Source organism: Asparagus officinalis, chromosome 5, assembly GCF_001876935.1.
Source record: "Asparagus officinalis chromosome 5, Aspof.V1, whole genome shotgun sequence".
NCBI classification, from domain to species: Eukaryota; Viridiplantae; Streptophyta; class Magnoliopsida; order Asparagales; family Asparagaceae; genus Asparagus; species Asparagus officinalis.
In genome coordinates this window covers 120,835,360-120,858,084 of record NC_033798.1, presented here as the reverse complement: position 1 = coordinate 120,858,084, position 22,725 = coordinate 120,835,360, and the positions used below count along the sequence as shown (strand labels likewise).

At 35.7% G+C, this 22,725-nt stretch overlaps 1 protein-coding gene, 1 non-coding gene and 1 pseudogene across 2 annotated transcripts; 1 reads left to right on the top strand and 2 right to left on the bottom strand.

The window, feature by feature from the left end:
• LOC109842505 lies at nucleotides 17,752-19,904 on the top strand (annotated as a pseudogene).
• Nucleotides 20,222-20,293, bottom strand: TRNAQ-CUG. Its single transcript has one exon. It is a non-coding gene; the product is annotated as a tRNA-Gln (tRNA).
• LOC109840978 (cysteine protease XCP1-like) lies at nucleotides 20,371-22,156 on the bottom strand. Its single transcript, XM_020409818.1, has 4 exons — nucleotides 21,651-22,156; nucleotides 21,314-21,549; nucleotides 21,105-21,245; nucleotides 20,371-20,725 (listed from the first exon to the last, which is right to left on the bottom strand). Exons 1-4 carry the CDS (start codon nucleotides 22,096-22,098, stop codon nucleotides 20,510-20,512), a joined length of 1,041 nt encoding a protein of 346 aa, XP_020265407.1. The 5' UTR covers nucleotides 22,099-22,156; the 3' UTR covers nucleotides 20,371-20,509.

Here is a 22,725-nt window from a genome sequence, read left to right as displayed (position 1 = left end):
CGCAGCTTCCAACAAGATAACAAACGCAGCTTCATCCGCTGCCAAACGCAGCTTCCAATCCGCTGCCAAACGCAGCTTTCAAGCCGCCAAACGCAGCTTCCAACAAGATGCCAACGCAGCTTCCAGCCGCTGCGTCCGAGCTTTCAGACGTTGCGTTCGAGCTTCCAGATACTGCGTTTGAACACATGATTCACACCAGAATGCGGATTTTACGTTTGACTCGTTCAAACACGAGCTGAACAGTTTCAAAACCGTTTCCCACGATCTGAGGGGATCACAACTCCACTCAGGAGTGATTTAAGGGGGTGTTACATCCAATTAGCCCCACTTAGGAGCGAATTAAGGAGGTGGTTACACCCCTTAATCCCCTATAAATAACTAAAAATCAATTCAGTTCAGGGGCCGGTCTGTTGGAACTTCTTGGCAGCAAAGGGGGAGATCTTGGAGGATCATAGATTGAGAGATCGGCATTCATCCTTTGGAGCATTCCTTGAAGCCTCCGGCCTTGGCTTGAGAACCGATTCTCGGTTCAAATCAACTCTTCTTCAAGAGTTTCCAACTCATTCAGAGTTCTAAAACTTGCTTTGCAAGTTCTCCACAGCGTCAAACCGTGAGGAGAAGACATAGTTCCAGTGAAGCAAAACGTCGGATCGTCAACGGAGACCAAACTCGACGCGAGCATTCGAGGGAGGCACTCCATCGCCACCGTGAAGAACCCAGAATTAAACAAAGGGGAGAATCAAATCCATTCTCCTCTCTTTTATAATCAGGAAATCCAATTGTAATTGAGATTAAAGGAATACAAATCAATTTTCCTTCGTTTCTTTTACTGCAAATTTTTCCACAAACACATAGATTATCAAACCATTTAAGGAAAATGTAACCTATCAAATTACTATTCATGATAAGAACAACAACATGATAATAATCCTAGAATTCATAAGCATAACCAATCAAACCATTTAAGATAAGCATAGATTATCAAATTCTTCTTCTACCGATTAGTTCTCTAGTTGATTATCCTAAACATGAACATTTTAAATACAAGAGAATAATTCATATAATATAAAGGAAATTAGACTAGTTTCATACAATTCTAAGATTCCTACAAGAATTAAATTCACATCTTAAGAAATAAAAACAAGAAAAAGAACTAATTAAAAAGAAAAGGGAAATCTAAACTATGAACAAGAAATAAATCTAACTACAAAGAATTAAAATCTACATTACAAAATATATTAAAAAAATTAAATACAAGAAAATAAATCTACTCTACAAATTAAAGTGCAAAAAGAAATAAAAAGACAAGAAATCTACAAATTAAAGTGCAAAAAGAAATAAAAAGACAAGAAAATAAATCTACACTACAAGCATGAATTTAAATCTAACTAATAAGCAATAATAAAGAAATTACTAAAAAGAAATAAAAGAGAAAAGAAATGCAAACCTTCAATTTGCTCTTCATCTCCATCCTCATCATTCAACAAAGAGGGGAAAGAACAAATTTAAAGAGGAAAAAAATTATTATTATTAATTGCAACTAAAGTTACAATTTTTAGAAGGCCTTCTCAATTAAGAGTAGCCCTCCTCTCCAAAAGGAGTTTACAAAATTTTTCACACCCTTAACCCCTCTCTCTCTACCCCTATTTATAGTAATCTTCAATGAATATGAGCCATTGGATTTGTCTTGAGCCCCAAGCAACAATCTCCACATTTGAATTTGCTTTTTGTTCTTCTCTTGCCCAACATAAGAGGCCCATTTGATTTTCAAAAGAAAATCAAAATCCAAAAATAAATGAACATCAAGCTGCTGCAGCAGTCCGATCTTGGATCTTGAGAAAACATCCAGCAGGTCCACTTGCAGCCACTTGATTTTCTGCAGCAAATCCGGCCCATTGAAGCTTTGATTTTCAGAATTAATTCAGCAGCCCAGAAAACAAGTCCGGCCCCCTTCTTGGATTTGAGTCCAGCAGTCCAATCCAATTCAATTCATTTTTGAAAATCAACCGGCCCAATTCATTCATTCAAGTCCGGTCTTGCTTTTCCAAAACTAAAGGTCCACTTGGTGAAAGAAAATGCAGCAGGTCCAATGCATTGGATTTTCAAAACAGAGCCAAGTCTGCATCCGGTCCATTAAATTTGATTTTCAAATGTAAATGAAAGCTCATGGGTGTAATTTGTTTGTTGATGGGCTTTGGGCCTTTGTGGCTTCTTCTTGAGCATGATGTGTAGGAGGATTTTTGGCCTTGCTTCATAGCATTCGTTTGTGGGCTTTTGCTTGATGGACTTCTAAAATGCTACAAAATAGAGAAGAGAGATTTTTAAGGGGTTTTTATATTTAATAATATTTATTTATATTTTATTCATTTATGTGCAAACTAAGCTCACAATAATTATTAATGGTATATTTATTCATGTAAAATAGATAATGAGGATATAAAATTATAATAAAAATATGATTATCACTATCTATAGGTCAACAATTTAAAAAAAGTTATTCTGAATATTTCATTTAAATCTTAATCTATCCAAATACTAATTATATCCTATATTAACTCCATATGAACTACCTATAACTCAAAAATATAGAAAAAATAAGATTAAGAAATTATACGTAGATAACATATTATAATACATGAAGTATTATAAAAAAAACCAAAAGTTTCAAAATTTGCATATAATGGCCTTAAAAGTTTAAAATTACACAAAACACGTTGACTTTTTAAAACTTAAAAGCAAACATGATATCTAAAAATTTAAAACTTGTAATTAACACCCTCAATATTTTAAAAATTATAGAAACAACCTTAAAAGTTTAAATGCTAAATTACATTTATATACCCTATGTGTTTCGCTCTTGAAACAGTTATATACCCCAAGTTACAAAATATAGTAAAAAATACCATGAGTTGGCAAAATTTACAAGTTGGTACCTTCTGTTAACCAGCTATGAGAATATTCTCTGAAATATTCCCACGTGCTGGACATATGACCAACTTGAATACTTCGTATTCTTATTTATTGTATTATTTACCAATGTATTATCACCCCCCCCCCCCCCCCGCACAATTTAAGATTATTTTCATCATCATCATCTTCTTTTCGTGACCTCCAACTTATTCTTCCTCTTTAATATGAGTAACAGTAGAAAATTAGTAGAAAATTAGAGCTTTCACTTATGTTGGAGGTGGGCGGGGGACGGGGAGGGGAGGTTAAGTCTTAAGGAGGAGCATTATTGTCCTTTCATGTATTTTTTACATTGTTAGCTAAATTTATTACATTGTTATCCTAATCTATTCTAATTTTAATCATATCTTATCTAATTCCACGTGAACTATCTATAGGTCAATAATTTAAAAAAGTTATTATGAATATTCACTTAAATCTTAATCTATCCAGATACTAATTATACCCTATATTAACTCCATATGAACTACCTATAACTCAAAAATATAAAAAAATAAGATTAAGAAATTATACGTAGATAACATATTATATAATACATGAAGTATTATAAAAAAACTAAAAGTTTCAAAATTTGCATATAATAGCCTTAAAAGTTTAAAATTACACAAAACACATTGACTTTTTAAAACTTAAAAACAAACATGATATTTAAAAATTTAAAACTTGTAATTAACACCCTCAACATTTTAAAAATTATAGAAACAACCTCAAAAGTTTAAAGGCTAAATTACATTTATATACCCTATATGTTTCGCTCTTGAAGTAGTTATATACCCTAAGTTATAAAATATAGCAAAAAATACCCTGAGTTGGCAAAATTTTTTAAGTTGGTACCTTCTATTAACCAGCTGTGAGAATATTCTCTAGAATATTCCCACGTGCTGGACCTATGACCAACTTGAATACTTCTTACCCTTATTTATTGTATTATTTGTTGTATTACCTATCCCCCCGTGCAAATTAGATTATTTTTATCATCTTTTTTTCGTGGCCTCCAATTTCTTCTTCCTCTTTAATATGGGTAACTGTAGAAAATTAAAGCTTTCACTATGTGTGTGTGTGTGGGGGGGGGGGGGGGGGGGGGTTAATTCTTAAGGAGGGGCATTATTATCCTTTCATGTATTTTTTAACATCGTTAGCTAAATTTAAACAGTTACCAACTTAGGGTATTTTTTTTGCTATGTTTTGTAACTTAGGGTATATAACTACTACAAGAGCAAAACAATAGGGTATATAAGTGCCATTTAGCCATGTTTAAATTACAAAAAAAACATTCTAAAATTTAGAGATTTCAAAACTTAGAAACAACATAGATGGATTCCAAGGATTACCATTAGGCACATAGAAATTTAAAATTAGTAAAAAAATAACCTCAAAGGTACAAAAACTCTCTCAGGAGTAAAAAATTATTAAAAAACTCTAAAATTTTAAAACTTATAACTGGTACACATCAAATTTAGAAATTATCAGCAGATTACTAAAAATTTAAAAATTTTAAAAAACAAACCAAAATTTTAGTAATTATAAAAATACCTTCAAATTTTTAGAGTTATGAGAAATATTCTAACATTTAAAAACTTATCACCAATACATGAAACATAAAAATTATAAGCGCCCAACTTAAAATTTAAAATTTTCATAAAATACTATCAAAGTTTAAAAATTGTAAAACACACCCTCAAAAGTTTAAATCACAAAAGGCTAAAATTTGGCAAAGAAAAGAGGAAATGCTTGATATCATTACATTAAGATATAATAGGTTAGCATTAATTGATTATAATGTATACATATTTATCTCTAATGTTAATAATATTTATTTATAAAGCAAAAAAAAAATACAAGGAGTTATGTATGGAGAAACTATCAGAAAGTTCAGAGATATCCTTTAAAAGAACTAAGTTGTTTTCTTTTCAAATGGAGAAGTGAAGAAAAATAAACTCAAAATTCAGAAACATTCATGAATCACCTTAATTGACATTGATAAAAAATATATCGAGCAAAGAAGCACTAACCGGTTCTTCTTGAGGAACATATTGAACAATTATGTCCTAATTAAAAAAATATTATTCATGAAAAGTACAAGAAAAATTAGTAAGTACTTATAAAATTTCATACTTTATTCTAAAAATACTAAAGGAATCATAAACTTAATATAAAATTTTATATAAATAATCTTTTCATACTTTATTCTAAAAATACTAAAGGAATCATAAACTTAATATAAAATTTTATATAAATAATCTTATAATACAAACTAAAGTGAAGCCATTGATCAACTACATTGCGAGATATAATAAACTAGATAAGATGAGAAAAATCACTATAATGGACAAAAAATATGCACATGGTACTTAGTTACCATAGTGTAAGTAAAAAAATTAAAATTGATATTTTTCTTCTCTATATAGTGGCATGACTCTGCAAGTATCCTTATTTGGGGATATGACTATCAACAAAAGATCAATTTTTAAGAACACGATCAAAGATAAGAATGTAATAGTACTGTCAGATTTCAAGATCTTTAAATATGAATATAACATATTTTACAACTAAAATTCTTATTAAATGCCACTAAATATAAAATTCATCTTATACCTTTCTCAAATTTATATGAAAAATATGCATGTCATCGTAAATTGTGTTAATAATGAATCAACATATTGAAGAAATAAGAGATAGATAAGCAAACCAAGCAGACATCCATATAACACGATAAAAAAATATTACACTTTAAAGCTAATATGCAGGACTCATTTAGAACAAGCTGCTAAAACAAAAGCATCTCCATCAAGGCTCTTTAGAAATACAACACAAATTTAAATTATTTAATATTTTTAAAAATAGCTTAATTTTTTGAGTAAAATCGGGAATCTTTAGAAGTGATTTTCATAAACTCTTTTAATTTTTTATATGGTTATGTGGATGCTTTTATCATATAAAAGTATAATAGAGTTAGCATTAATCTTTATTTTATGAATTTTTTCTAAAATCTATCAGTGATTAGCAATAAAATTTATATTCTCTTTAGTTTCATTCTAGCCCACTTTTAATTAATCATCTTGTCTTATTGGCTTTAATTATTCATCATTCTTTTATAATATTATATTTTCAAGTGTTTTTCACTTTTACAACATTATACCTTCTTAAGTCAAGCTTGGTTTCATGCCGATCTAAATAACGCGAAAATTCAAATTAGTTTTAGATTATAGTTATTTCTTGTCAATTCAATTATTACATAAAAATTTTAAATTTGGTGTAGCCCATTCAAAGAAACATTAAAAAATAACCACAATAGTAAAGTTTGAAAACATAAGGGAGAAAAATAATCAAAGTGGAACTGAGAAACAAATTTTAGTAAAGAAATAAGTCAAAAATACTTGATCATAATATTTAATCACGTGCATTGCACGTGCATAAATCCTAGTCCTAATTAAAAGTAATACAATCAGCAAAAACTATTCCTTAATTTTATCTCACCTTTCTAAAGCAAACAGTTGCAAGGTTCTATTCACTAACGGTTGTGTACAAGGAACAGTACAACTAAACTTCATATTTAGGATAAATTTTCAAAATAGACCATGTTAGAACTTTATTTGTAAAAATCAACCCATTTACAATTTATTCACCATTTTCGATCTGGTTTCAGCCAACTAACTATAATTGGGTCGAAAGTAGTGAATAAAACTTCATAGGATTCTAAATCTCGTGAATTTTAGTGCCTAATTACCCAACCTAATCATGATTAGACTGAGTACTTTTGTGATTAAACTTCACATAATTTAGAATCTTGTGAAGTCTTCGAGATTTATTTATCATTTTTGACACAGTTTCAGCCAAGTGGCTGAAACTAGCTCGAACTTGGTAATTAAATCTCAAAAGGGTCGATTTTTACAAATAAAGTTCTAATAGGTCTATTTTGAAAATTTGTCCTCGTATTTATATACAAGGCAACAATACAAACTACAACCACAACTTAAATTTAATACAATACTAAAAATGTCAGCGAAAAACTTGATCGAAAATAGAGAAGAGCGATGGATTTTGAGGGGGGTTCCAGTAATGGGTAAGAGGTTTTTCTCTGTTTTGTTGTGATTTCTCAAGGAGAATTACTCCTCCATTTATAAAGGTTAAACCCACTATCTCCACCCCTTCAGATCCGCCCCCATGAGAGATTTTCTCTCAACAACCATTCCACGTTTTCACGTTTTCCATAATTCTCTCTACTGAGAATCGTTGATTTGGTCACACAGGACCGAATCAAGGTAACATCTCCCACTTGACCAAATTAACCAAGTGATATGTCTCCCACTATCCGTGAGATCAGATGTTTCTCCTTACCATGACTCCCACTATCCATAGAGAATAACTCTTATTTCATTATTCATGAAATTTTACTCGGACTTATTTATTCCTAATTCTCATTAAACTTACATGTTTGATAAAATATTCCGATGATATTTGTTTTGTTAATGGATCAACAATCATATCTTTAGTAGGGATATGAGTCACTTTGACTTCTCCATTTTTTATAATATCTCGAATATAGTGATAGTGGATCTCAATATGTTTTTCTTTGGAGCTATTCGCGCCACTATTGATTAAGCTAATTCCTGCTTGATTATCACAATAAATATCAATAGGTTCTTCTAACAAATTGAGATCAAGATCAATCAAAAACCATCTTATCCAGTCAGCATGTGTAGTTATCGTGCTGCAAGCTATATATTCAGCTTCTTGCGTATATCTAGCAACACACCCTTGGTTCTTGCTACTCCAAGAAACAGTTCCTCCTCCAAAGATAAAAAAGTGTCCTGAAGTGGACTTTCCATCATCATTATCACCTCCGAAATTAGCATCAGAATAATCGAGGAGTTCAAGCGAATCAGCTTGATAAACTAATCTATGAGTTAATGTACCTCTGATATACTTCATAATCCTTTTAACAACTTTCCAATGTGCTGGTCCTAGATTACTTTGATATCGACTGACTAGACTCACAGCATAAGCTATATCAGGTCTGGTGCACAACATTACATACATTAAACTTCTAATTGCTTGAGCATAAGGAACATCTAATGGCGTCTGCCCCTCTCCAGGGTTTTGCTCTTTACATAATCTCCTTCCCATAACCAACGGAGTTGGCGCCGGATTAGAATTCTCCATTCCAAACCTTTTAAGAATTGGTCTTAAATATTTTTTTGGTTTCAACTTAGCATTCTAGATTTTCTATCTCGAATTATTTGAATTCTAAGAATATATGGTGCATCTCCTATATCTTTCATCTCAAACTTTTTGCTGAGATCTGCCTTGATTTTATTCAACATTTCCATGCCATTTCTAGCGAGCAATATATCATCCACATATAAGGATAATAAAGTAAACTTGCTCTCACTTTTTAAAACATATACACAATTATCTAATTTATTTTGAATAAAACCAAGTTTAGTGACTGCATCATAAAATTTGAGATGTCATTGTCTAGAAGACTATTTTAAACCATATATAGATTTTATTAATTTATAAACTTTATGTTCATTTTCTTTCACCTGAAAACCTTCAGGTTGTTGCATATATATTGCTTCCTTCAACTCTCCGTTAAGGAATGCTGTTTTAACATCCATTTGGAATAATTCGAAATTAAGATATGCAACAATAGCCAAAATAATTCTAATGGATGTAAATTTAGCTACAGGAGAATATGTTTCCTGAAAATCTATTCATGCTTTCTGGTTGTAACCTTTGGCAACTAATCGTGCTTTGAATTTATCAATAAATCCATCAACACGATATTTCTTTTTGAGCACCTATTTGCATCCTATGACTTTTCTATTCTCCGGTAGGTCACATAACTCTCATACCTTATTCTTTTCTATAGAATCATGTTCTTCTCTCATAGATTCTAGCCATAAAGTTGATTCGTATAATTTCATCGCACCAGAAAAGGTTAATGGATCTTGTTCTTCTATATTTGTATCTACCGAGAAACAAGATGACTCACATGAATACAAATAGTAATCATTCATCCATGAAGAACTACAACTTAGATTTAATACAATACTAAAAATGTCAGCGAAAAACTTGATCGAAAATAGAGAAGATCGATGGATTTTGAGGGGGGTTCTAATAGGTAAGAGTTTTTTCTCTGTTTTGTTGTGATTTCTCAAGGAGAATTACTCCTTCATTTATAGGGGTTAAACTCACTATCTCTACCCCCTCAGATCCGCCCCCATGAGAGATTTTCTCTCAACAACCATTCCACTTTTTCATGTTTTTTACAATTCTCTCCACTGAGAATCGTTGATTTGGTCACACAAGACCAAGTCAAGGTAACATCTCTCACTTGACCAAATTAATCAAGTGATATGTCTTCCACTATCTGTGAGATCAGATATTTCTCCTTACCATTACTCCCACTATCCGTAGAGAGTAACTCTTATTTCATTATTCATGAAATTTTACTCGGACTTATTTATTCCTAAGTCCCGTCAAACTTACATGTTTGATAAAAGATTTCACTGGTATTTTTTTGTTAATGGATCAACAATCATATCTGTAGTAGGGATATAAGTCACTTTGCTCTGCAAGTTTTTCTAAACTCGTTCAGAGTTTTAAAACTTGCTTTGCAAGGTCTCCACAATGTCAAAATCATGAGGAGGAGATACTGTTTCAGTGAATTAAGATGTTCGGATCGTCAACGGAGAGCAAATTCGACGCGAGTATTCGAGGGAGGCACTCCATCGCTACCGTGAAGAACCCAGAATTAAACAAAGGGGAGAATTCAGATCAATTCTCTTCTCTTTTGTAATCAAGAAATCCAAATTGTAATTGAGATTGAGAGAGTTGTAAACATTCTTTTTCTAAGCAGTTAGAGAGAATAAAATCAAACACAATTCTTTCATTTTTATTTCACAAATTTTCCAACCAACACACACATTATTAGCATTTATATATCTAATGCATCATATTTATACAAATAAATGACAATTCATATTATACTATAATTTAATGAACTTTGACTACCATTACAGTAAATATTATAGATCAAAATTTAAGGATAAAAATGAGAAATTTCTTTACAAATTTAAGGAAAAAAAGTTGAAAATTGATTAGATGATAAAAAATTCAACATATAATCAAATAGTAGAGAATATAAAGAAGAATTATTTAGTTGTAAAAATACCAATTTCACCTAAAAATTTAAAAATACAGTTTGAAGTATAAATTTTTAAGTTTGAAGATTAAAATATGAAATTTGATCAGAAATTTTATAAGGTAAACTACATATGAGTATGAATATAATGATTAAAATAAGAAATTTGATCAGAAATTTTATGAGGTAAACTACATATGAGCATGAATATAATGATTAAAATAATAAATTTGATCAGAAATTTCAGGTTAAAAAGATGATACTTTATTAGAATTTTTTTAAAGCAATATCAAATTTTAAAAATACATAAGATGCCAAAAATTCTTAAATATCACTACTTATGATTATAAATTTAGGAATCAATAGATGAAAATTTAGTTGAAATTTTTTCTTTTGAGGTTTAGTGGATGAAATTTTATCAGAAAATCAAATAATTAAAAATGAAATTTAATCAGAAAATGGAGAAATTTAATATAATTGTTAATCTTTAAAATTATTTTTGATAAAAATAAATATATTAGATAATCAAAATTAGGATGCAATAAACCCAAGACCAGAACAAAAGTAATTATATTTTCTAAAAATTCAATTATTAAATAGATTAATTTAGAATGGGAAAAAAACGGACTTTTTGGGAAGGAAGAAGAACTAACCGATCATTTACCAAGCAAGCAGGAAATAATTAAGTATAAATCACGACAAAGTTGCTATTAGGTCACTTGATTTAAATAAATTAATTTGCAAATTAGTTTTTTAATATTAAGGAAGAAGAACTAACCGTTGTCGCCGACGTTGTTTCCTAACACAGCGGTTCTCCTCACTGTCAGGACGGTTGTCCTTCATCTTTGTTCTTAAATCGCCGACAACTATTTGAGAAGGGAAACTGCTGGATCTGAGTCCGCCATTAGAGATTGAGATTGAGTTGTATGATTAGAGAACATGGAGTTTTGTTTTCAAATTTTCAGCGGTTTTTTAATAAAAAGGAATGTGGGTTTGCAAATGGTTGGGAAGTGTGGAAAGTCTTGAGAGAGGTCAGAGAGAACATGGGTTTGCAACTTGCAAGTGGTTGGGAAGCGTACGAAGTCTGGATAGAGAGCAGGGTGAACGTGAGTTTGTTAGTGGAGGGGAAGTGTGGAAAGTCCACAGAGAGAGAGAGCAGGAAAATTTTTAAAATAAGATGAGGTAGAAATTTTTTGAACAATCTGATTGGTCCAACATAGAATTACTATTCATCAAAGCCTTTTTGATTATTCTCCTTTAGCTAAAAGAAGTAGTTGATTAGGTTTAACTTATAGTCAGTTACTGTTTAGGAAATACCTAAAAATATTTGGATAATTTCAAGTAGAAGTTTGAAATAAGCAAAATGAGAATGTAACAAAAATGGAGAAGATTTATGAAAAAAATAACTTTATGAAAGGATTTTTTCATCTATTTTTGGTAAATCCGTACTAAATTTCCCTTTAAAAACACTAATTCTTATAGTAAGTATACTAAATGTGGGTTGGATAGAAAAGAGGGTAAGGGAGGGGGCTGATTGAACTAAACCCATGGAGAGGAAACAGAAAGGAAAGGAATGTGATTGAACTATTTGTGTTGGGTATATAATGTTGTGCGTGGCGGAAGCTCGAAACCACACAAACAAGAACGAGGTAAATCACAACCAATAAGCCAAACACAATACAACAACAAGACAAATAAATTTTACGTGGTTCGGCAAGTTGCCTACGTCCACGGGGCAAGGAAGGGGGAGTTCTTACTATTAGAAATTAAGAGAATATAAATAGGGTTACAAATCTCACCAAATAAACCCTAAAACAAAGCCTCTAGATCTCTCACAATTCTCCCACAATTGGATGCAATAATCCCCTCTCGAAGACTGCTCAAAACATCCTTGCTTAACCCTAATTAATTAGGATTAATATTATATGTCAACTCAGAATGAAACAGGTCAGAAAACCAAACTCAAATACAGACCTGACTCGCGGTCGACCATAGAACCACGTGCGGTGGACCGGATCCAATGACCGAGACTAAAAACCCCTACAGGGTTTGGCCGGTCGACCGCAAAACCCATCGCGGTCGATCGTAAAAAGTTCAGAGACTTTTCTCAGTCGTGTGCATGTTTGCGGTCGACCGTCACGTCATCCGCGATCGATCGCGAAACTGCCAAAATGTCTCCTGCTGTTTTTCCTGCGGTCTTCGTTGCTGTGCTCGTCATTTCTTTAATTCTCCACCTCGACGAACGTTTCTACCAAAACTGAGCCGACACTAAAACATCCAAATGTCCCACTTGCTGCATCCAGGATGAAGTATAAACAACCCACTTCAACGGTGTCAATTCATAACAAGTCGGGAACCCAAATGAGAGCTCAAACAATCTCCCCTATCGAAATCAACAAATCCAACCGGCTGCATCAAACAAGACTGCCTACGTATCCTCTTGTCTAAGGATTCAAGCCGAACGTAGTTCACCCAAATAGCCTCCAAAGGCCCTCAACACTGAAGAATGTTCAATACCTTCATACAATGACCAAATTTCATACCTAAACAACTTTGGTCAACATATACGTAGGATTATCCTTCATGTGGATCTTCTCCAATATGACATCTCCATCATCTAATACGTCGCGAACAAAGTAGAATCTGACATCAATGTGCTTCGTGCGTACATGATAAACGTAGTTCTTCACCAAATAGATAGCCGACATGCTATCATAATATACCCGAAGGGTCTTCTATGCAATCCCCAAGTCCTCCAACAGTCCATGCGACCACAAAGCCTCCTTAACAGCTTCAATCACCGCTATACACTCCGCTTCTGTAGTAGAGAGAGCCACTATAGACTACAGTGTACATTTCTAATATATCGGTGCTCCTGCCAATGTAAACACATATCCTGACGTAGACCGACGCTTGTCAAGATCCCCCACATAGTCTGAATCTATGTAACCAATACAATCCTGCCCATTCTTCTTACTCTTCTGAAAAATCAGACTCACATCCACAGTGCTTTTAACATACCGTAGAATCCACTTCACGGCCTCCCAATGACCCTTTCCGGGGTCGTGCATGTAGCTCGATACCATGCTCACGGCCTGTGACAAATCTGACCTCGTACACACCATCGCATACATCAAGCTACCCACTGCACTGACATATGGAATATTCGACATGTAATCTCTGTCTTCAACTGAAAAAGTGACATATTAGCTGAAAGTTTGAAGTGGGGAGGCAACGGAGTGGTAACTGCTTTTGCATTGCCATCAAAGCTAAATTTCTTCAACATCTTCTGCAAGTAACTCCTCTGTGTAAGCTTCAATCACCCCTTCACCATGTCTCTTTCGATCTCCATACCCAATATTTTCTTTACTTCTCAATATCCTTCATCTCGAACTCGGATAAAAGCTCCTCTTTCAACTTTCGAATAGCCAAAGAATTCCTAGAAGCAATAAGCATATCATTAACATATAAAAGCAAATATATGTGCTCACCATCCTGTAGCTTGTGCATGTAAACACATGGGTCATATGGGCTCCTCGTGTACCTATGGACAATCATGAAGCTATCGAATCTCTTGTACCACTGTCGTGGTGATTACTTCAATCTATAAAGAGACTTCTTAAGCTTACAAACCAAATCTTCCTTTCCTGTAGCTTTGAATCCCAAGGGTTATGTCATGTAGATCTCCTCATCTAAATTTGCATGTAGAAAGGCTGTCTTAACATCCATCTGGACCAAATCCAAATTCAGTTGTGCCACCAATGCTAATAAAATTCGAATCGACGAATACTTCACAACGGGTAAAAATACGCCGTTGTAATCAATGTCCTCAAGCTGTGCATATCCATTGGCAACCAATCTGGATTTGAACCGAATGTCCCTAATAGAAGATCCCATCCTTTTTCGCATATACCCACTTGCAACCAATAACTTTCTTACCCTTAGGTAGCTTTGCAAGTTCCCAAGTGTCGTTTTTCTGAAGAGACCGCATCTCCTCATTCATAGCTTCCCTCCACCTGATCGAATCGGGGCTAGATTCTGCCTCCCTGAATGTGGATGGAACCATATCATCAACGATCTCCACTGATAATGCATATGCGACCATGATCTGCCTCCCTGAATGTGGATGGAACCATATCATCAACGATCTCCACTGATAATGCATATGCGACCATGACATCATTATACCTAGTTGGATGGAACCATATCATCAACGATCTCCACTGATAATGCATATGCGACCATGACATCATTATACCTAGTTGGCCAACGAATCACCCTTCTAGGTCTATTCGCTGTAATAGACTCTTGAACATGACCCTGCTCTTGAGTCTCACAATCCACTATATCCTCTATCTGCCCGGCTGTCATCCCACCTCCTCCCAGTGTCACTTCTGTAGGAGCCTTAATGGATACAATACTATCTAGAGTGGGTGGAGTCACATCATCCTCCACCTACTGTGATATCTCTTGAATCTGGTCTTCCTCCACCTGCCGAGGAACTTGAGGCCTCATCATGTACGCCTCATCAAATGTGATATCCCTGCTAATAACTACCTTCTTATCATGTGGATCCCATAACTTGAAGCCTTTAACTCTATCTCTAAATCCCACAAAGACTGCCTTCCTCGCCCTCGAATTCAATTTATCATCACTAACATGATAATAAGCAGGACACTCAAATATCCGAAGTGACTCATAGTCACTAGCTACCGAACCAGACCAACGCTCCAAAGGAGTCTTCTCCTGTATCGTAGTACACATCAACCTATTAATGAGATAGCTCGCATAAACCAATGCTTTGGCCCAAAAGGATCTAGGCAATCCACTCTGTGTTATCATACATCGTACCTTCTCTAGCAAGGTACGGTTTAATCTCTCAGCCACCCTATTCTGTTACGGTGTCTCTCGAACTGTGAAGTATCGCCTAAAACCATGATCCCAGTAAAACTACAGAAACGGATCACTCTTATACTCTCCACTATTATCTGAACGTAGAATCTTTACCTTTCTACCTGTCTGCAGCTTCACTTTCTTCTTCCACTCCATAAAAATATCCAGGACCTCATGTTTATGCTTCATAGGGTATACCCAATTCCTTCTAGAATAGTCATCAATGAAAGTGACAAAATAGTTAGCCCCATCAAGTGATGTATTCTTGGAAGGGTCCCAAATATCTGTGTGAACGTAATCCAATATACCTTGGGTGTTGTGAATAGCGGTACCAAACTTTACTCTAATCTTCTTCCCAAGTACACAATGCTCACACAACTCCATCTTGCAGATCTTAGCACCTTTCAAAAGCCTCTACTTCACCAATGACTGCATAGACTTATCACCTGTGTGTCCTAGTCTCATGTGCCATAGAGTGGTAGTGTCCTCATCTGTAGTGATAGAAGCTGCCAGACCCCCTGTAACTGTCTTGCCTTTCAAGTAGTATATGAAGTTTTTCCTAACTCCTCGCATCACCACCATAGAACCCTTCGTGACCTTCATGGTAGCATCCTCTAAGATCACCCGATAACCACATGCCACCAAAGTACCAAGAGAAATGATGTTTTTCGTCAACTGCGACATGAACCTCACTTCTTTCAACTCCCTCACCACACCATCATGTATCCTAATCCGGACTGAATCAATACCACTAATAGGATATACGTGATCATTACCCATAAGCACAACATCCCCTCTTTCCAGCTCCTCAAACCTGGAGAACCAGTCCCTCCTCGGGCAAATATGATATGTGGCTCCCGAATCTAACATCCACTCCATAGAGTCGGCATAGCAAACCAACGGTAATGCAGGGTGCGAATAACCTGAAGAATCTGAATCTAAATCTGAATGTTCACCAATAGTTTTTGTAACATTCACTTCTGAAGCTTGTACAACTTTTTTCTTATTCTTTTCGGCTTTGTCCTTCAACTTTGGGCAGTCAATCTTCCAATGTCCATCTTCTTTACAAAAACGATATTGATTTCTACCAACACTCTTATATGCACATCTATTCTTTGATTTTGAGCGGTTGACTTGATGGCGGTTTGGACTACGGCCTCGAACTGCTAATATATCTCCCGATGCCTTTTCGGAGGGTTCGCCATCACTCTTTCTCAACTTATAATTCACCAACGCTGAGGTCATCTCCTTGTAGCTAACAGTAGTTCTTCCATTGATCATAGTGATAACAAACGTACCATACTCATCCTCCGACAACGAACATAAAAGTAACATCGTATTGTCTTCATCCTCAACCGTGATGTCCACATTGGTCATATCTGAAAGTAGCTTCGTGAAATTGTTTACATGCTCCCTAATAAAAACTCCCCTCTTCATCTTGAACTGGTAAAACCTCTTCTTCAAGTGAAGCCGATTCTCAATGCTCTTTGTAAGATACTTCTCATTGAGTGTTTTTCATATTCTCTTCGTTGATGTCTCGTTCATCACGTCATAAATAAGATCTGGCGTCAAGCATGACCGAATAACTCCATAAGTCTTACTATTCATTTTCTTCCATACCTTATCCTCCATGTCAACGGGTTTCTCTTGTAACTCAAGAGTCTCCTCCAAATTCTGTGCATCTAATGCATCCATCACCTGACACCTTTATAAACCAAAATTAATCTTATCGTCAAACTTCGGAACATCAATCTTCGTGTTATTGATGCTCAGACTCTGTATACCTTCGTAAGAGACGAACCTGATGTGCTTGCTTCTCCCATGTTGTCGATCTAACTCTTTAAATAGGAATCCTTCAGCAAATCCTTCGAACAAGTCCTAAGCCAAACCTGAACCTCTGATATCACTTGTTGTGCACGACGGAAGCTCGAAACCATATGAACAAGAACGAGATAAATCACAACTAATAAGCCAAACACAATACCATAACAAGACAAACGAATTTTACGTGGTTCAGTAAGTTACCTACGTCCACGGGGCAAGGAGGGAGGAGTTTTTACTATTAGAAATCAAGAGAATACAAATAGGGTTACAAATCTTACCAAATAAACCCTAAAACAAAGCCTCTAGATCTCTCACAACTCTTCCACAATTGGATGCAGCAATCCCCTCTCAAAGACTATGCAAAACATTCTTGCTTAATCCTAATTAATTAGGATTAAGATTATATATCAACTCAGAACGAAACGGGTCAAAAAACCAAACTCAACTGTAGACCCGACTCGCGATCGACCGCAGAAGCACACATGGTCGACCGGATCCAACGACCAAGACTAAAAACCCCTACAGGGTTTGGCCGGTCAACCTTAGAACTCATCGCGATCGACAAAAGACTTTTCTCAGTCTTTCACATTGCACTTTAGATAATAATTTAATTTTTCAAACAAACACTGTATTTCACTTGCGTGCTGACATGGATGTAAAAGTTATTTGCAAAAAAATTAACTTACATATTTTAAATTCACTTTCAGATTGCCAAACACCCCCTAAATGAAAGTGGGGATGACAGTTTAAGGTTAAGGAGACACAAAGTGGGGAAATGCAGTTTACGGTAGTTAAGGAACTCCGCACGCCCATTTTTATAAACTTAAACCATCGTTTATCTCAACAATAAATTGCCATTTAAAGGGAAAAAAAGAGAAGTTGGTTTTTTTATTAAAAAAATAAAACTGTGAATGGAGATGACGAAGTTCTTCATCATTCTGTATTTTATCATTCATTTCATTGCAAATGTTGTAGGAACATTTAATGTGAGGAGCTATGGTGCTAAAGCTGATGGAACGACTGATGATAGTAAGGTAATTAAATTTTCGTCAAAAATTTTTAGAACATGACTTATGTTGTTAATCTAAATTTAACGCTGTTATGAGCTCTTTTTTTATTATTATAACTTAAACCGAATTTCATCTCACTATTCTTCGTTTTTCTCCTTCCCATTATCATTTTTCCAGTAAACGTTTTTGAGGATTAATGGAGCTTGATGCATAAGCTATTCTTCCGTATTTGTACAATCAAATTTCTTCTTCCATTTTCTGATCTCTTCGAATAATTAAGAGATTTTTTAATTGCTAACAAAAACAAAACCTCTCTACCATTATTTTTTAATTAATTACCTTAGGACATAATTATGCTCCCCTTCCAAACTACATGATACGCTTAAATTTGAACTCTTCATTCCATTGATTTTGATCCTATATACATATTTGAATGGCTTTTTTAAAGTTTGTTCACGTATAATCTTTACCTATTCGAAGCATGCAGTAACATATTTTGTTCTCTAACAAAATATAAATTCGCAATGTCATTATTTTTCATCGCCGTTCTTCACCGCAGGCATTCGCCTCGGCGTGGACAGCCGCATGTTCATCCATCGGCACCGTCACCATACTCATACCTTCAGGCACTTACCTCCTCGGCCCTACTCAATTTCGTGGGCCTTGCAATAACGTCCACTCTCTTAAAATAGAAGTGCAGGCAATTTTAATTCTTTTAATTTTCTCACTCTACTAGATTTACAAAATCCCTCATGTAAAGGCTCATGTTCATCTAGTACATACTTCTTAACGCAGGGAACTTTGCTCGCCACAACGGATTTATCCAAGTATCCAAGCGACGAGTGGCTCGAATTCGCGCGCGTCAATAACTTGACGTTAACCGGAGGAGGCATTTTCCACGGCCGAGGAGCTGTTTCTTGGCCTTTTAATAAATGCCCGATGAAAAAGGACTGTAAAGTTCTTCCCACTGTAAGCACTGCTGCTTTTGAACCCTTCCGATAAAATGTCAACGAGAAACTTGCGTTTATGGATTATTTTCGCAGTCGATAAAGTTCATCGGGACGACAAACGTACTGTGGTGGATAACATTTCGTCAGTCAATCCAAAATTCTTCCATATAGCTATTTTGGGGTGCACCAATTTCAAAGGAACGAATCTCAAGATCGCTGCCCCGGCGAATAGTCCGAATACTGATGGGATTCACTTGGAGCGTAATTCTCGTGTGAGCATTCACAGGTCGAGTATTGCGACCGGAGATGATTGTGTCTCCGTTGGTGAGGGAAATTCCGAGGTTTCCCTCACTAGAATCAAGTGTGGACCGGGACATGGTATCAGGTACGGATCTAGTCCAAATCCTATGACTTGTTATATATTCGTCGGAGGGTGTATTTTGCAATATGTCTTTCTAAAAATGTCAACATGGGGATGATAAATAATACACGAGTTGACGGATAATAAGTACTGACTGGAGATGTAAATAAAGGATTTTATCTGAAATTTATCCAAATTCGTGGCAACATTGCACAGTGTGGGGAGCTTAGGGAGGTACGAAGGCGAGGGCGACGTCCGAGGGCTCACTGTCAAGGACTGCAGCCTCACCGGAACATCCAACGGCCTTCGGATCAAGACTTGGCAAAACTCGCCTGGGGCCACCACCGCAGCGAATATGACGTTTGAAAACATCGTGATGGACCACGTAGACAACCCCATCATCATAGACCAAACATATTGCCCGTATACCGATTGCCCATCAAACGTGAGTCATATTGTATCAATATTTCTTTCTTTTGTTAAATTCTTATATATTAGTGAAACATACATCGGAGGGTCAACAGGCACCCTCGAGAGTGAAGATTAGTGATATAAAATTCAAGAATATTAGAGGGACGTCGACGACGCCAGTGGCCGTGACGCTCAGGTGTAGTAAAGGGATGCCGTGCCGGAATGTCACGTTGCACGATGTCAGTCTCGACTATCTCGGCGGGGCAGGTACGACTGCCACGTGCCTCAATGTGCAGCAGGCGTTTAGTGGGACCCAGAACCCACAAAGGTGTCAGTAGAGTATCGGTAGCTGAGATGAGTTGAGGGTTTGGGTTGGACAGTTCATTAGCCAATGCTCTCTCCGACTGATCAGTTTTGTAATGGGGGAGTTACGATCGATTCTTTATCGTGATTTTTATTTGAGACTGTGCGAAGTGGTGGCTCGTGGTCACGTCGCCCTTTACTCTTGCGTGCTGCAACTGTTCTACTGAAATAATAATGGTCTTCAGAAAAATGATTGAAAAAAAGGGAGTAGTTTATGTATTTTTATGATTTTTTTTTCTTGGCGTGACGACCCCTTTGAGTTGGTAGAAATTAAAAAAGAGCGGATTAAAAAAGGTCCCACCGAGATTTGAACTCGGGTTACTGGATTCAGAGTCCAATGTCCTAACCGCTAGACCATGGGACCCGATGTGAGCATATAATATATCACTATGTATAATTATTAAACATAAGTTTTCATAGGCAAGAAACCAACATGTGAGGTACTGTTTGCTGACACATCTTTATCAACCACGCGATTTTATTCATGATCAAACATAAACAAGGTTACATTCATCTCCAATCTCCTTCTTAATCAGGACCAGACAACAGAGAAAATTTCGTGATACTGAGCAGAAATTCTTTACTGATCTTTAGTAGGATATGAGGCCATCTTGTTGATGCCACACAGACCCTCAGGCTTTCCAGTGTTCCTCTTCATCCTTATGTATCCCTTCTCTCCCCACCTCGGACCCCACGAGTTCTTGACGATGATGTAATCCTGGCCCTTGGATGACCCGTATCCAACGGCCGCCACACCGTGATCAAGTTCAGTCCCACAATGCCCATCGAACACCCCCTGCAATAGCCCAAATATCATAAGAATGGCGTTTGCATACTTTATTTTCATGAAATATTTTGAAACTGACAACAGTTTACTATTAATATGAAAATTGTTTGAAATTCATAGTACATATATTGTGTATTAACCAAAAACGCGTGTTAACTAGAGGTTTTAACTCAGCTTTTAAGTTTTAACATTAGATAAGTAAAGTTTACTAAACTGCAGAAGATAGCCAAAGAAGCCTGATTTCATGTTTACTCAACTTTCACTTATTAAGCTGCAAGCAGTAGAAACATGGACCCTATTCAATTTTGTAACTGAGCAGTTTAACTGCCAAAAAACTTCAAAATTTTAATGGTGTCCTCTCATCGAAGAATAGGAAACAAAAGCTCACCCCACTGTAAAATTGGAAATCTCGGCCAGAAGCCTCAATGGCAACACTGACAGGTTGATGAGCAAGCGCCTTCAATAGATCCACCTCACTATTCTCTGGCACATCCTCGTACCCGCTAATTGTCACGAGATCAAACTCACCCTAAAACATCAAAAAACATCAATAACCATAACACCATTTATATTAAAATTTTGTAAGAAATTAGTTACCCTCTTCTCATCGCAAGTTCCTTCTTCCATGAGGTAAGGATAATCATCTTCAGTGTGCAGGCCCCTGTTGGACGCGATGTAGGAGAATGCGTAGTCCATGATACCGCCATTGCATCCGCTGTTGTAGGATGTGTCACAGTCGATTAGCTCCTGCTCGGAGAGGGATGTTAAGTTTCCCGTAACGATTTGGTTTATTCCTTCGACTGATGCTACTGTTGAGAATGCCCAACAGCTACCTGCATCCATTATTACATCCAGTGAGAAAAGTTCAAAGTTCAAGGGGGGTTTTGTGAAAATAACCCTATAAGTTTAGAAGTGCAATGTTTGACTTGCTTACCACATTGGCCTTGATCTTTGACATAAGTCACTGCTCCCTTCTTTCTCCAGTCCACTGACTTTGGCAAGTCCATAACATCTGCATACCTGAACCCAGAAGTTATTTCTCTGTTCCTTATCAACTCACTCTTGACTCCAAGATACTTCTCCTTGAACTCCTCATGACTAAGATCAGCAAACTCATTGAGCCCAAGCCAATAGCTAGTCCTCTGCCTGTTCGTCTCATCAATGTGCTTGATATTGTCCATGAAGATCTCAAACCTCCTCAGCTTCTCCTTGAAGCTCTGATAGGATTTTCCGTGCTTCAACATCCACGATTCGAATAGATCGATGAGTTTATCAGTTGATCTGAGATCGGACTCGGGATAACCTACTATGGAGAATTCTCTTGGGAGAGCAAAGCAAGTAGTGAAGAACATTAGGAGAGGGAGGAGGTATGAAATCTTCATTGTGTATGAGATTTGTGACTGAGATGGATGAAGTTTCTAACTTTGTGTGATGAAATGAATAGGAGAGAGGGAGCTATATAGCTTCATGTTTATGTCGCTTCAAAGCAAAGCAGAGAGGGGCGGCTGGGTGAGACCTTAAGCACAAGATTGGTATAGCTTCAAGGTTGGTTGAATAGAGACTTCTTTTTAATGCTTGACTAAACTTAGATATATCAAGTGTTTTGGAGTCATTGCGCTTTTCAATCTCTTTACTGTCCTGGCCCCATTCGAATCGGACAGGGAGAATTCACTTGCAAAACAACCTCATAAGGAAGAAAAAAAGAAAAGAAAAAGAAACAACAACAACAATAATATAATAATAATATTAACAATAACAATATCAATAATAATAAATTCCACAGAGAGGGCTCTCTATGGAAAATTATATAGGGAGGTTTCTGGAAGGAGACTATGATGAGACCAATTTTAGATCAGTGCGATTAGTATTGGAACCAATATCATCAATAAAATTCAGTACAAACAGTAAAAATATCAGTGCAAAGTAAATACTGATTTAGTGCAATCATAAGCGAAAAATGATATTTGAACATGTGTTGGTCGCAACTTCCTTACACGCATGATTTTCTG

Excerpts from the sequence above, each read along its gene's own strand:
- LOC109840978 (XM_020409818.1), bottom strand. The coding sequence starts at position 22,098 with ATGAAGATTTCATACCTCCTCCCTCTCCTAATGTTCTTCACTACTTGC. Across the intron at positions 21,246-21,313 it reads GAACTTGCGATGAGAAGAGG|GGTGAGTTTGATCTCGTGAC; the intron begins GTAACTAATTTC and ends TTGATGTTTTAG. Across the intron at positions 20,726-21,104 it reads ATTTCCAATTTTACAGTGGG|GGGGTGTTCGATGGGCATTG; the intron begins GTGAGCTTTTGT and ends GGGCTATTGCAG.